The following is a 13,533-nucleotide window of genomic DNA, read 5'->3' on the forward strand; positions in this document are numbered from 1 at the left end:
TAAAGTATAGAAGTTATGAAGGTATGCACAAACATGGAAGCACTGTATAGGGCACCATGCCGGGCAACGCTGCTGAACACAGCTGTCAGGCGCACTGGGCTTGTCTGACATGACATAGACCAACTAACACAAATGACACTGCCATTTATGTGACCCTGTTTGTTCAATCATGCCCCATGTTTAATGAAATGATTACTATCAACTGCAACAAAAACACAGCGGGTACAAGTCTGGTCAGAAGCAAACCGAGGGCGAACAGTGGTCCTTGAGCGGTATCGCTGCGCCTTATTGGAAGGCAGATGGCAACCAATGTAACCAAAGGCATGTTTTGCAGATAGCAGCTGCCTCAGTGAATGTATTAACTTTCGTTTTAGACACCTGCCCATCAGGGTTTTCCCCACTCCTCCATTTCACCGCCCATCACTCTGATTCATTTCCCACTGCTTTCAGTAGGCCGCCCACCATTCTGACTGACCCATTTGAAATGCGCGCCTGAGGAACTAAACACGGCCACTGTGCGAGAGCAACAGCAGCTGGCCACACCTCCCACTACCTGGTTACATGAAAAGCCGTCTGAAGAGGTCCCTCTGAAGTTCCAAAGATTTCCAGCTGCACGCAAATTTTAGAGTCGGAATTTTACCAAGTAATTTACCAGAGTTGTTCAATTTTTTGACGAAAATTCAACATTCTTGAATTTAATATCTAAGCCCCCCCGCTCTCAGAATGTCTCTGAAGAGAACTCTACTGCCCATAATATATCGTGTCTGATATCACGAAACATATGATGCCGCAGAATAATTAAAATTTTGACATAAAATGGTTAATTTCTCAGTGAATAAAGCATTGTTTGCCACCGGACAAGCACTGACGGTGCTATAAGACACCAAATCTCTTGAATAGAACAAGCTTGTATTTTGCCTTCACGGTCACCTATAATGCAAACTTCAATCAAATAAGCTACTAATTGTTAAAGAAAACACAAGAAAGTATGGCACTTTGCCAGCAAAGTTGCACATTATTTTCACCATTCGATCAAAAGCATAAATTGTATGACTAGAACTGCTGGGTGTGCAGAAAGGCAGATACTGCAGGTCACTAATGAACTTCCTGCATGCAACTGGACTGCATGTCTACCTGTAGACTCAAAAACTGTTATCGGTTTCATAACTGCTTGCACTTTTTGCACCACTTCTATCTCTTCCATTCCTACTTTCTTCTCTCTACCCACCTTTAAACCTCCTCTTATATTCCGCCTGGCAAAAGCATGAAGCGAACAAAAAAAGTAACTGCAAAAATTACCACAAAAACAAATGTAAAAGAACACCAGAGAATGCTACAGTGAACAGGACCACACATTACTGTTAAACTTTTTTTATACACAACAAGAGCTGTATGGTTTTTAACAGCTTCTAACCAATCAGTGTTCGACCAGGCTACAATGACTAACGAATACGGCACCAAAAATAACGGGCAAATGGCAGCGAGCCAAAAACCACAGAAAAGATTGCATGCTGACCAGATCGTCGATCAGTTCCTTGCAGTGCTCGTTCTTGTTGGGAAACTTTGACACCTTCGGGTGAATGCAGGTCCTCTCTCGGCTTGACAGGATGGCCATTCTAGGCAGCAAACAAACAACACAAGCACTCTTAAGCCGTGGAACAGGTGCCAAAACACCGGGAAGTCAGCTGCTCTGCGGGCGGCATTTGAAGAATGGGCGTTCCCTTTTGCTTTGTGCAGGCAGTGTGCTCAAGCTGGATTTGCAGCACATGCTGTGGTGTAAGGACCAAGCAGCCTAATCAGTCACAGTGGACTTAGCACCTTACTTTTCTTTCTTCCCTCACAAAATGAGATGTACATCCAGTGAAAAATCAGTCTACACATAATGTACATTCACATGCTGGTTATGAACACTACACACAAACTCCTTTCCAGTAATGGGGAAGTACATTAAAGACTAGAGATAGGAGAGGCCTCCATACAGATTAACTGTTCTGTTACCGCGGGAAATTGGCAGATTTTTAGGAATCTAAGAAAACATTTTTTTTTTCTGCTAAACATATAGTTTAGGCACTCATAATAGCAACAGAAAATGCAAATGATTTAACGCCCTTTCCAGCAACAACCGTTTTTAGAATGTTTTCATTCATTATAGTTGGAAAAAAAAAACATCAAAATCGAAACTTTTGTCAAGTTGTCATAGCAAATGACAAAAAAGGAGTTGTGTATAACAAACCACTGATAGAAGGAAAAATTGTGGATATACATTTTGTAGGGAAACATTTCAAAACCATGTCCTAGAAAAAATGTTGACTTGCGCGGAACGGTTTGTCACAAAAAATATGTTAGCACACGTGGTACCCGCGCAATGCGGTGAAGCCCAACCTCCATTTCGAAATGCGCAATTTTGGGTGGTTTCCTGGAAGAAATATAGCAATTTGACATCATCAGAGGCACCAATTTGTCCCCAAGTGACATAAAAACATCTTGTCAATGATTGACTTTGCATTTACGGCTAGCAAATATGGCAATTTGACATCATCAGAGGAACCAATTTGTCCCCAAGTAATGTAAAAACATCTTTTCAATGACTGACTTTGCATTTACAGCTAGCAGAGTACTCGGGACAAGCGCACAATGTAGAAAAATCTGCATGGAATTGACAACGAAACTCGGTGGTTGATGCTTGTTGACGTCCTCTGTCAGTTATCTCTCAAAACATAAACTTGCGGTTTTTTATCATCTTCTGTTGCAGGAATGAGGTGCGATGTGCTAGAATCGTGCCCTGCAATCTTTCGCCGAATAGCTGTTGCGGGATGAAAGAGCTCAGCATCACAAGCCTCCTGCATTGCAGCACCGCCTAACAGTTTCAAAGAGAAACAATACCAAACCTGTTGGAAAATCCATCCAAATAGACAGTTCTACTAAGGACCATCACTAGACCTCCAGAGACACCCTCACATGGGAGGGAAACTGGCTGGCAAACAGCTGGCGGTGTTCAAGGCCAGTTTGAAGTGCTCTCCTTGTCGGACCTGATATCTGGCAACTGGGTGTTATCTTTTGATTTGCATCGGGCATTCTTGTCGTAGAAATCGGTTTAGGGTGAGATGAAATCACAAGCGGCATGTTTTTGTCGACAACCAGTAGCAGGTGCTGAAGGTGCCAGGGTAGATAGGCTTAAAGTTGAGTAATTTTGTAGCACCAAATATGAATTTTGTGAAGCAGAAACGAAACCAAAATTGTTGTAAACTGTTTGCGAATGGTCCTGTGGTAAGCAGAACTACAACACGACGTATAAGAACATAGGACAACAGTTGACAATTGATTGATTGATTTGTGGGGTTTAACGCGCCGACGCAACGCAGGCGATGAGGCGCGCCGTAGTGGAGGGCTCCGGATTAATTTTGACCACCTGGGGATCTTTAACGTGCGCCGAAATCTCGCACACACGGGTGTTTTTGCTTTTCGCCTCCATCAGAAAAGCGGCCGCCCAACAGTTGACAAGACAATTGATCGAAATCAATTGAAATCAATTGAAATGCTGCTGCGAGCAGTGCCAATTAGGTGAGCACATAAATGCTATCGGGATGCGTGTACCCATCACCCATAGTACCTACACATTCTGCTTCAAACATCTTCCTTTCTATTGCAAAACAAGCTGGACAAACGTGGCTCACCGTGCGTGGCGGTAATCCGTTTTCCTCAACTCTCTCACAACTTGTGCAATCTGCTTGTGGGTTCTCGTACCATAGTAGATTGTGGGCACCCTGGGGTCCAAGGGAAGAAAACAGAGACTTGAAAGAAACGCTTAGACGCTCAGGATGCAAATTTACACATTAAAGAGTTGCCCGTACGCAGGATCGCGCATGTCACAGACACCCACGTGCAGCCATGGACAAACTAAATGCAAGCATGAGCCACATACTGCTGCACACAAGAGACAAAAGGATCTGTCTCTATTATGGCATACACAACAGGGGTGCAGCAGAAGTGTTTTTTTTTCTTTTCAGCTAGACATCAAGATCCAGCACTACGCTGTAGTTGGGCCACCAATTAGAATAGCCAACGTGCGATTAAAGGTGGTGTGATGTGGTTTGTTTGTTTCTTTGTTACTTTGGTTGTTGTATGCTTGTGGTAGTTCATTGGTTTGTCATTAAAAGAAGCAAAAGTTAAGGACACAAGAAATGGAGCGGTCTACTACAGTACAAGCTTTAGCAGGCCCTGTTTGGGAACCACTGCTTCGTGACATCCCTCTGATGAGCAAACAGGAAAGGTAACTTGCAGTCTCTACAGCAATCTCTGATGTACCTCATTAATAAAAATTGGCCATCGGTGCTACAAACTACATTGAAATGTGATGGCTTTAGTCACCATTGTGGAGTTGCATGCAATTGCTAACGAACTTTTGAGACCAGTTTCTGTTTGAACATAGACAACCTCTGCACAATGTGTTGATTTAACCGGTATTAATTGCCTCTTGTTTGCATTCTGGTGCATTAGAACATGTGGCATGCCAACAGGTGACTTGTCTTGCTTGTAAGAGTGCCTTACATAAACACTAAATTTCCCTAAATTGTCGAACTTATTCTGGGTGCATCTTTTTTTCTGTCTCATCTCTTTTTACTATTTGGATAGATTTAGTTTAATTCTAAAGCTAAAAAAAGGCCATGCACCCTCTGCGGCCATTTCCCAATCTGTGTGGTGTTCTTGGGTGTTCTTTGAAATCGCCTCACTTCTACAGGTACTGTTCATGTAGCCTCAACAGGTTGGGAAGCTGTTAAGGCTGCCCTGTGAACTTGTTGGTGCATAGCTGCAGTCAATGTCAGGAAATTATCCATGAGGATAGTGCACAGGGAGTCAGCATTCAAAAGAGAAAAGAGCCTCCAATTCGGCCAAGAAAACCTGCGGTACAAGCAACACACTCCAAACTTCAACCTGATATATCTCTAGCAATGGAACAATGTCCCTCCAACGCTCTCCACCATCTCTTTCTATGCAAGCAAGCGCACATGTGTGCCAGAAGACATGCACCCATAGCGAGAACAATACAAAGTGGTGTACACAAATCGTGTGGCATGCAACTAGTACATCTAATTAAGTTTCATTAATTAACAATGTAACTGTTACCGTATTTTCGCGCATATAACCCGCCCCAAAAATGGGAAAATTTTAGTAACAAATTAGGGGTGCGGATTATACGCGGAGTTTTTTCTTTAGTGCGGCTTCACGCCATTGCGCGATTTGTGACTTTCGCCTTGCAGTCTGTTAATTCTACTTGCTTAATATACACTTTTTCTGTCTACATAGTATGTGATGTGTTGCTTGAGCAGTAGCATTGGTGCAGCCCTTCTTGTATCAAATGTGCGGGCAATACGCGAGGATTTTTTTTTTTTTTCTGGAGGGCTGAAAGTGGAATACGGTATTTTAAACCCTGAGGTGTCAACGAGAAAGTTCTAGGCCACATTTTGAAACACCCTGATTCCCTTGTTTCCAGTGCTACCACTCACGCCGCCCTTTCCGCCCTGCTGCAATGATGACTGCACAACTGCAAAACACACCACGCACAGTGTGCTTAGGATGTGTCTTCCCCCTGGGTGGGACGTATTTAAATTTATTTTGTTGCCATCAGAGCTGCGGTCATTCTCCTGTGTAATGAAACAAAGAAGCGCTATATGAAAGGAGATCTAACGTGGATGGCATAAACCAGACCAAGCCACAAACACCCTGAAAAGCACTGATTCAGCTCATCAGGCAGCAAACAAACTAGAACTTCTTTGTGCGGCTTTCTGAAGAATCATTACTGCAGTCAGAGAATGCCTTACTTCTCCACAGGTTTGTCCGCAATCCCCTGTTGGCCTTTCGATGGTGTCGCGTGCAGAGTGGAACAACTAGGTTGTGGCTGCTGGCACTGCTGCTGACTGGCGGCTGATATGACGGCGGCTGCTGCAGCATTGCTTTTGAGGAGACTCTTCTGGTTCGGTGACGATGCCGCTACGACGCTGGCCTGCGATGGCTGCAGGAAACAAGGGTCCACAAACAGCAACACCAAGGATAGTTAGGGCCTGAACGCTGATACAAAAAGCTTGGTGATTAGTACCGGCATAAACAAATGCATGAACAGCTCAATTAAGTGGAGCAACCAGAGTGGTAACATTCGTCCCTATTCTGCTAACCCTTTAGCCGCCAACCCCGAGCTGTACTCGTCACCCAAGTTTGTACCAATATTGCCAACGACGAGTCACGCTCGTCCGGCCCGATTTTCCGCTCCTTCTGCCACCAAAGACGTATCACGGTCGTCAATAGCTTTGCTTGCCATTTTCAACCCCAGATGGCGGTAGTTGTAATCAAAAACTGAATTTCGTGCCTTTCGCACGCGAAAGGCGCGAAATAGCCATTTCACAATGGCGCTTCGCAAAAGGAATGCCGGTGGCGGCGACACGCCAAGAAAAAGAAGTGCTTCTTGGAGCTGTGAAGAAAGCAGCGTTGGTGAAGAAATGGATTTTGTGTCCGACAGTGACATGGATGTGGACTTTATCCTGGATATTGCTTCAGATGACGACGAGAGCGACGGCGATGATGACAACGAGAGTGACGCACTGACCAGTGCATGTGTGTGGCAGCACGTGGACACCGATAACCCGCAACCTGGACCTCCACGGTTTCCCTTCTCTTCAGTGCCCGGAATCGTGCGGAAGCCCACTGACGAAAATGACATTCTCGGCTGGTTTCATGTATTTTTTGACTGGGACATCATTGACCTAACCGTCACGGAAACAAACCAGTTTGCGGTAGCGTACTTTGCTGCCCGGGGTTCTACATGGAAACCGGTAGACCGCAATGAGATTATGGTCTTCCTTGCACTGATAATATTGCAGGGTATTGTCGGCAAACCTCAAGTTGAGATGTACTGGTCAACAAAGCAAGTTTTGGAGACACCAGTGTTCAGCAAAGCCACGAGCAGGAACCGCTTTAACGCGTTGATGCGCTGCCTTCATTTCACCAACTTGAAAACCATGGATGAAGCTACTCATCCACACCCCCGGCTATGGAAGCTGTGGCCCGTTATCACAAGGCTGAACGAGGCATTCCTTGATGCCTATGTGCCAGAACAGGATGTGTCCGTTGATGAGAACCTCCTGCTTTTCAAGGGAAGATTAGCATGGAAGCAGTATCTTCCGCTGAAACGTGCCAGATTTGGCCTGAAATTATTTCTATTGTGTGAATCTTCAAGTGGCTACATCTGCAATTTGATAGTATACACTGGCAAGGGGACAGTAGACGTGACCGGAGATGAAGCCATGGGCACCAAGGTAGTGATGGACCTTAGGGAGCCCTTTCTTGACAAGGGATACACCTTTACAGTTGACAACTACTACAATTCACCGGAACTAGCTGACATTCTTTTCAAGCGGGAAACCGATGTCTATGGAACAGCTCGTCCCGGAAGAAAGGGCATACCTCCGTTCAAAAACACGAGTTTGAAAAAAGGTGAAATTTGCGCCTTTCGACGTGGAAAATGCCTCGCCCTCCAATGGAGAGACAAGAAGCTTGTGACGTTCATCAGCACCATTCATTCACCTACCATGCAAGATGTTGTCACCCGCAGGAACCTGCAAGTTTCTAAGCCCACCATTGCTCTCGACTACAACAACACAATGGGTGGCGTCGACCGGTCGGACCAAAACCTGTCATACTACTATCCATCGTTACGCAAGGGGCAGAAGGTCTACTACAAGAAACTATTTCGCCACTTCCTTGACATAGCTATCTTCAATGCATTTACTCTGTACAAGAAGTCAGGAGGACGACTGAGTCATTTGGATTTCCACGTACGACTTGTGGAGGTAGTACTTGAGAAGAGCCTCCACACTCTGGCTGGAGCAGGTCGCAGATCCGACTCATCTCTGACTGGCTCAAATGCCGACATTTCCCAAGATAAATTCCACCAACGCCAAAAAAGCAGGAGCCAACGTGGAGATATGTTGTCTGCACACGTGCCCATTCTAAGGATGCATCAAAGAAGTCACGCAAAGAAACGCGATTCTGGTGCGAGGACTGCCAAGTCGGGCTTTGTGTGACACCATGCTTCGAAATCGACCACACAAAGAGCGACTATTAGTCATGAAAGCTTTTGTTACGACGAAGGAATGTCTGTGCAATTTTCCGTGTGTTACCGTGATTGTACCAAATAAATACTTTGACTTTCAGTACGTTTTTTTACCACGGCATGCATTGAGGCAAAGCCGCCCCAGCAGCAGTTTTTTTTCTTTTGTAATTTCTGTGCTAATTCTAAACAGAAATTATTCATGCAATATATTTTCAGGATCAGAATTGCATGGGGAAAAATATGACTGCTTAAAAAAAAATTGGCGATTTTGGTACATTTTTTGGAAGTTGAATTGGTGGTTAAAGGGCTAATATGCACTTTTTGTTGAATTTAGGCTTTCAGTTTGAACACAAATACACCACACTTTTTAACGTGGTAAGTCGCAGCCTTTTTCTGAGCCTTTAGTTGGAATGGCTGAAGGAATTGAACTACTAGCTGCAACAATTTTATAAAAGGTGCTCTTTGTACGTTTTTGTGGACAGAGCCCCGGGAGCACTCTCCGCAAAAAACGTCCCGTGGCCATGAAAAGCACCAATGTCTCAATTTTAAACAAGAGAGACACAACCTGCCCTACTTGACTGGCAAGAGGAGGAGGAAGGGGTAGTAGATGGGAGGAATAGAAAAGAGGAAGGGGTAGTGGATGATAAAAATCAAAGAACAGGGAGATATTGTCTTGACATTGTTTAAGCGGTGCGGCATCTTGACAAGCCCTGACAGTTCTGAAGACACAAGTTCAACCAGCGCCTGGGCTCTGTGAGCCCGGAACCATCGAGGGGACCTGAAGTCTGGGAGAGCATGGTGGACGAAGAGCTGCAGCTCGTGTTCGACCCTCACGGCAATGCAATGTTCGATGCCTTTAACGACGATAAGTGAGCAAAATAAACGCGAATCATCTATTCATGTGTCGATGCGATCACTCATTTGTCCTTTCCGCACTTGACCCAAAAGTTCGCCAATCTCATATTTTTAACTATCTTTGCACTTTTGGTGGGTGGTGCGGCCACTTTTTTGTAGTTTTTCACACCTGACCCGAAACTTTGCCCATCCTGTATTTTTCACTATATATATTGTGCTGTTTGGGTGGGCGTTATTTCGAAACATTGCGGTAAACATAACCTGTGTTCTAAAAGTCGCATTTTTAATCTGCATTTTTAATTTAATAACTTTTTTGGGCAAGATCGTTTGCAGGCTGCAGCACAAAGTTGACTTGGTATCACACTCTAGAGTGTGATACCGAGGTCAACTGTATTTTTTTTTTATGTCAAGAAATTCTGCAGTTAGACTTGATATTTGCAGGATTTTGGACCACTATTACGTCGAAAAATTGTATAACCTAAACTTTTTGTGTATTTTTGTGGAGCAGCACATTTTTAGTTGTTCTTTCTCTTGGTCACACCAGTTCTGTTAACGCTTTTTTTTTTTTTTACATAAATGTTGATGTTTCGGAGTAATACCATTCCAAAGAAATTTACTGTTCTGCATTTTGATAGTATACACTTAATCAAGAAATATGTATTTTTTGCGGTTGTGAAAAACTATTTGCTAAACTATGCAACATCCCTCTTTCTCTTATGGGCAGGGAACTGTCAACCCGGACTTCTTGGGCATCCATCCCTCTTTTCCTTTTGCCAACATGTCTATTTGCAGTCGAAAGCACTAGGCAAATTTTTTGGTTGCAATGTACGCAGCTGAAACAAATTCTCACTTTTAGAATGTTGTCTCCTAAATAGTGAACGTTGCTTACATGCAACATTTAAGATGCAGCACCTTCCAAATTTTGCCGAAATGCTTGGGAATAATCGAGTGAGCTTCATCTTACCACACTTAGAGACTGCCGTATTTTCTTGGATGGCTGGAAGTCATCATCATCATCGTCCATGGGAGGGGGAAGAAGGCTGCGTACAGGCTGCGGCTTTTCTGGTTCACCTGGATATTGCCACAGGTAAAGTACTTCAATTGAAAAAACGCAGAGCACAAACAGCAAAGCAATGGGTCCCCGTGCTGCATTCACAACAGGCCCATTAAATCTGGGATACCCTGCAGACTTGCCGCTTTGACATCGTTAAGGCAGCAAGGTGATTATCGTAACCAGGGATCTGCTTCTTCCGACAGATATAACATAACCAAGAGCAATCACTGCATAAAAATATCGTCAATTCAAGTTCACATAAACTTGGAAAGTCAAATACACAAATATAAAAACATCATCTAAAGCATTTTGCAATACTACATTTACTCCTGAATAACTAGCAGAAGGAAAACATTGTTTTTGATACTCCTCAGTCAGGCAGCATTATTAATAAAATGTTTTTAGTAACAGTGACGAAGCCAACAGAAAGCATTATCTTTCTCGCTCCTGTCAGTTTGCAGTTTACTCATTGATTCAACGAAGATCAATTCAAGTTTATCAATTGTTTCTACCAAGTTTTCAAGCTCGGATTACTCTATAGAGCTACGTATCACAGTGAGAGCCCTAAGTGTCCCACTGTGCAAAAAAAAAAAAAAAAAATGGTGTTGTTGTATGGCACAGAAAACGGCTGCCACAGTAAAAGGTAAATAAAAAAAACATTGGTCTTTGTACGGGGATTGAACCAAGGTCCCAAGAGTAAGAGCCGTACTACCGTGCTACCTCAGCACGCTCAGCAAAACAAAAGTGAACCTAGTGCGTGTTACACTGACGTCATAATGCGTGAGGTGGTCATGACGTTTCGTAAATACCACAGATGCCAGGCACACAGAACTCTGATTCTAGGGAAGCTGTGGCGTCAGGTGTCTCCAGTCTTGCCCGTCCGAGTAATTTGCGCCAAAAGACGAATAAGCGAAAGCAAAGAGAGACACGTAAACACGGTGTATTAGTAAAGAAGTCTGTGAAGTGCAGTGCAGGCTGCTTATAACGTATGTCGTGGGAGTCACGAAAATCCGCACCATAAATGGTACTGTACTATAATCAAAGCATGCACGAATCCAACCACACCGCAACCTACCTTTCAATCATACTTTCTTTATCATCACTCAAACGAAGGCCCCTTAAAAACAGAGGTGTGGTCTTTAAATTCGTCTTTTTTTTTTTTTTCCACATCAGCCGCTGCTGCAGGGTCTTACAATCTGCTGCACGGTCTTACAAACTGTGAGCGCGGCTTGAACTTCCTTTGTGTTTGTATTTTGAAAGACCACGGCTGCGTTAGCATCTATGAACGGATGCCGGGGAACAGCGTGATAAGAACGCAAACGGAATTTCTATTTCCACCCCCCTTGCATTTGCAATGCCGAAGGCGGTTGCTTATCAGCCCAATGTGCATGTAGCGGAAACCTCCGGTGTCGCGGCTCGCTATCTCCACATGTTCGAAAAGTGAAAAGGCGTTTGCTTATCTGCACATTGTTCTAATAGAAACAACTTACCGCGTGTGGGGCGGGGAGGGGGGGATGGGGCTCATTATCTCTGAGGGGGCTCATTATCTCTGAGGGGGCTCATTATCTCTGAGGGGGCTCATTATCATTATCTTGTCCGCTGCCCTAGCAAGGGCAGTCGTGGTTGTCACATGGGTACAAACAAAACGCGCAAACTACAGGGTGCCTCTGTTTTCCTTTGTGTGTCGAAGTTAGAAGAGAGCAGGGAGCGCGCTGCGTCAAATAACTAATTCGTTTGTTTTTTTTTTTTTTTTTGCGACCCTGAAATGATGCCATAGCTGTGAAGAAACCGCACTATAAACAGTATTGTGCTCCGGGCAACCGCGTTTTAAGCGGTATGCTTATGCATTGAGTTCTATGGGAGGCGAACCGGTGGTCAGAAAAACCTGTGTTATATCCAGTCCCGCACTGTACGCAGTTACGTTATAAATGGTCTCCACTGTATCGCCAAAGGAAGTTCCAACGCTTTCGCCTTCAAAGCACATAAGCAGACATAGGTGCCCTGATGAATTTTTTTTACTTTGGCGGACTCTGTGTCCCACCCAATTTGGCCAAGTTTTAGATGCCCTAGCAAGGATGGATTAATGAGATGGGACTGTAACTGCAGAAAGCCCACTGGAGAGACAGCACACTCAATGGCACGCTTCAGCAGGTCACAAGACTGGAAGGCTTGACTGACCTGCGGCCTGTGGCTGGGCGGGGGCAGTGGACTGGATGATGACCGTCTCCTTACTCCCCCTGAGCTCAGGCAGTGCCAGAAGAGCATCCAAGTTCAGCGCCTGTCCAGATTGGGTTTGAACCACGACATACTTGGTGCCTGGCTTCAGTGGGGCCTGCAGCAGACCTCCAAGTTGCACTGGTAGATGAGCTGCGAGGGGAGCAGGTAACTGAGGCGGTAGGCTGGCCACGGAAGACGACTGACTAGCCGAAACGGGGAACGGACTTCCTGAGGCGACACCCTGATCCGTTGACGCACTGACTTGCGCAGCATTCGGGGTCACGCCAATTGGCACAGGTGTAGTCCTGTTTGTCCCGGCGATCCTGTTGGCCGCGACGGAGAGCTTGCTCGCTAGGGCTACCTTTGGCTGGCAGGGGGAATTGCAGCGTTGGTTCACTGAGCCGCAACGCTGAGCCACTGGGGACAAGTGCTGCTGCCCCAAAGGAACACATGCGTTCACGCCGACCTGTGCACTGTTCGCCATGTTGTGCCTCGGAACATAGGAGTAACAATCAAATTCTTCTTCAAATTCACGATCCCTAGCTGGAAGTAAAGCATGGAGAAAAAAGAAAAGCACATTGAGAGAAAGCTTCGCTGTGCCCAAGAAATTGACAGCAAGCTGGGGAACCAAGCTGAGCTGCAACAGTGCCAAAAAAAAAAAAGTGAGAAAATTTATATCTTGCATAAACCCAACCACATATTCAATGGGGCCAATGTAATGTCATCCTGCTTCACACTAATGTCATGCCTCCTCCTCCTCCACTCTTGAAGACAATGCACTGTTATCATCAGGAGGACCAGTTACGTGTTTCTTCTGTTTCCATTGATCTGACAAGGTCTTGAAGGATTGTGGCAAACATACCACTAGCAGCTTCACTGATAAAAATGTTGTTGCCCTGTTTTCTGCAAGAAAGCCGTGCTAAGGAAACCGTCTAAAAAAGGAATACAGCTACGCAGCAAACTAGAGCTGAATTAAAATTGAACTGAAGGATTTGAAAAGTTTGAACACCTGCATTCTCCACCATGAATGTGTCACAGGCTTCACACACGAAAATGCTCAAATTTAGGGTCTCAAGCATAGAAACTACACAATTGAGTAATACCAGGCTCAGCTTGCTCTGGGTGCTTCGTGCCATGCTTTTCAACATCACAAAAATATGGAAGGCCGACAGCAGACAGAAATGCCAGCTTTAATTGATTATTCCTCAGCAAACAAGGCATCATCGGCCTTTGAACAAAAGCTGAGAGAATTACAAAATCCGTAAACTTTCAGTTAAAACAAAAGGTTATGCAGCCTTTAGTG

General features: G+C 44.8%; 1 protein-coding gene across 1 annotated transcript in view; it reads right to left on the reverse strand.

Annotated features, from left to right (window-relative positions):
- Positions 1 to 13,533, reverse strand: part of LOC144145149 (Fanconi anemia group J protein-like) — a 67,839-nt gene that overhangs the window by 52,570 nt on the left and 1,736 nt on the right. The window contains exons 5-9 of the mRNA XM_077676652.1: positions 12,192 to 12,773; positions 9,924 to 10,030; positions 5,820 to 6,010; positions 3,675 to 3,764; positions 1,517 to 1,616 (exon numbers count right to left, since the gene is read on the reverse strand). Coding sequence (XP_077532778.1) covers positions 1,517 to 1,616; positions 3,675 to 3,764; positions 5,820 to 6,010; positions 9,924 to 10,030; positions 12,192 to 12,773 — 1,070 coding nt within the window. The remainder of the gene's footprint in view (positions 1 to 1,516; positions 1,617 to 3,674; positions 3,765 to 5,819; positions 6,011 to 9,923; positions 10,031 to 12,191; positions 12,774 to 13,533) is intronic.

Source organism: Haemaphysalis longicornis, unplaced genomic scaffold (assembly GCF_048455015.1).
Source record: "Haemaphysalis longicornis isolate Haplotype H1 unplaced genomic scaffold, Haemaphysalis longicornis Haplotype H1 scaffold_7, whole genome shotgun sequence".
In the NCBI taxonomy this organism is placed as follows: Eukaryota; Metazoa; Arthropoda; class Arachnida; order Ixodida; family Ixodidae; genus Haemaphysalis; species Haemaphysalis longicornis.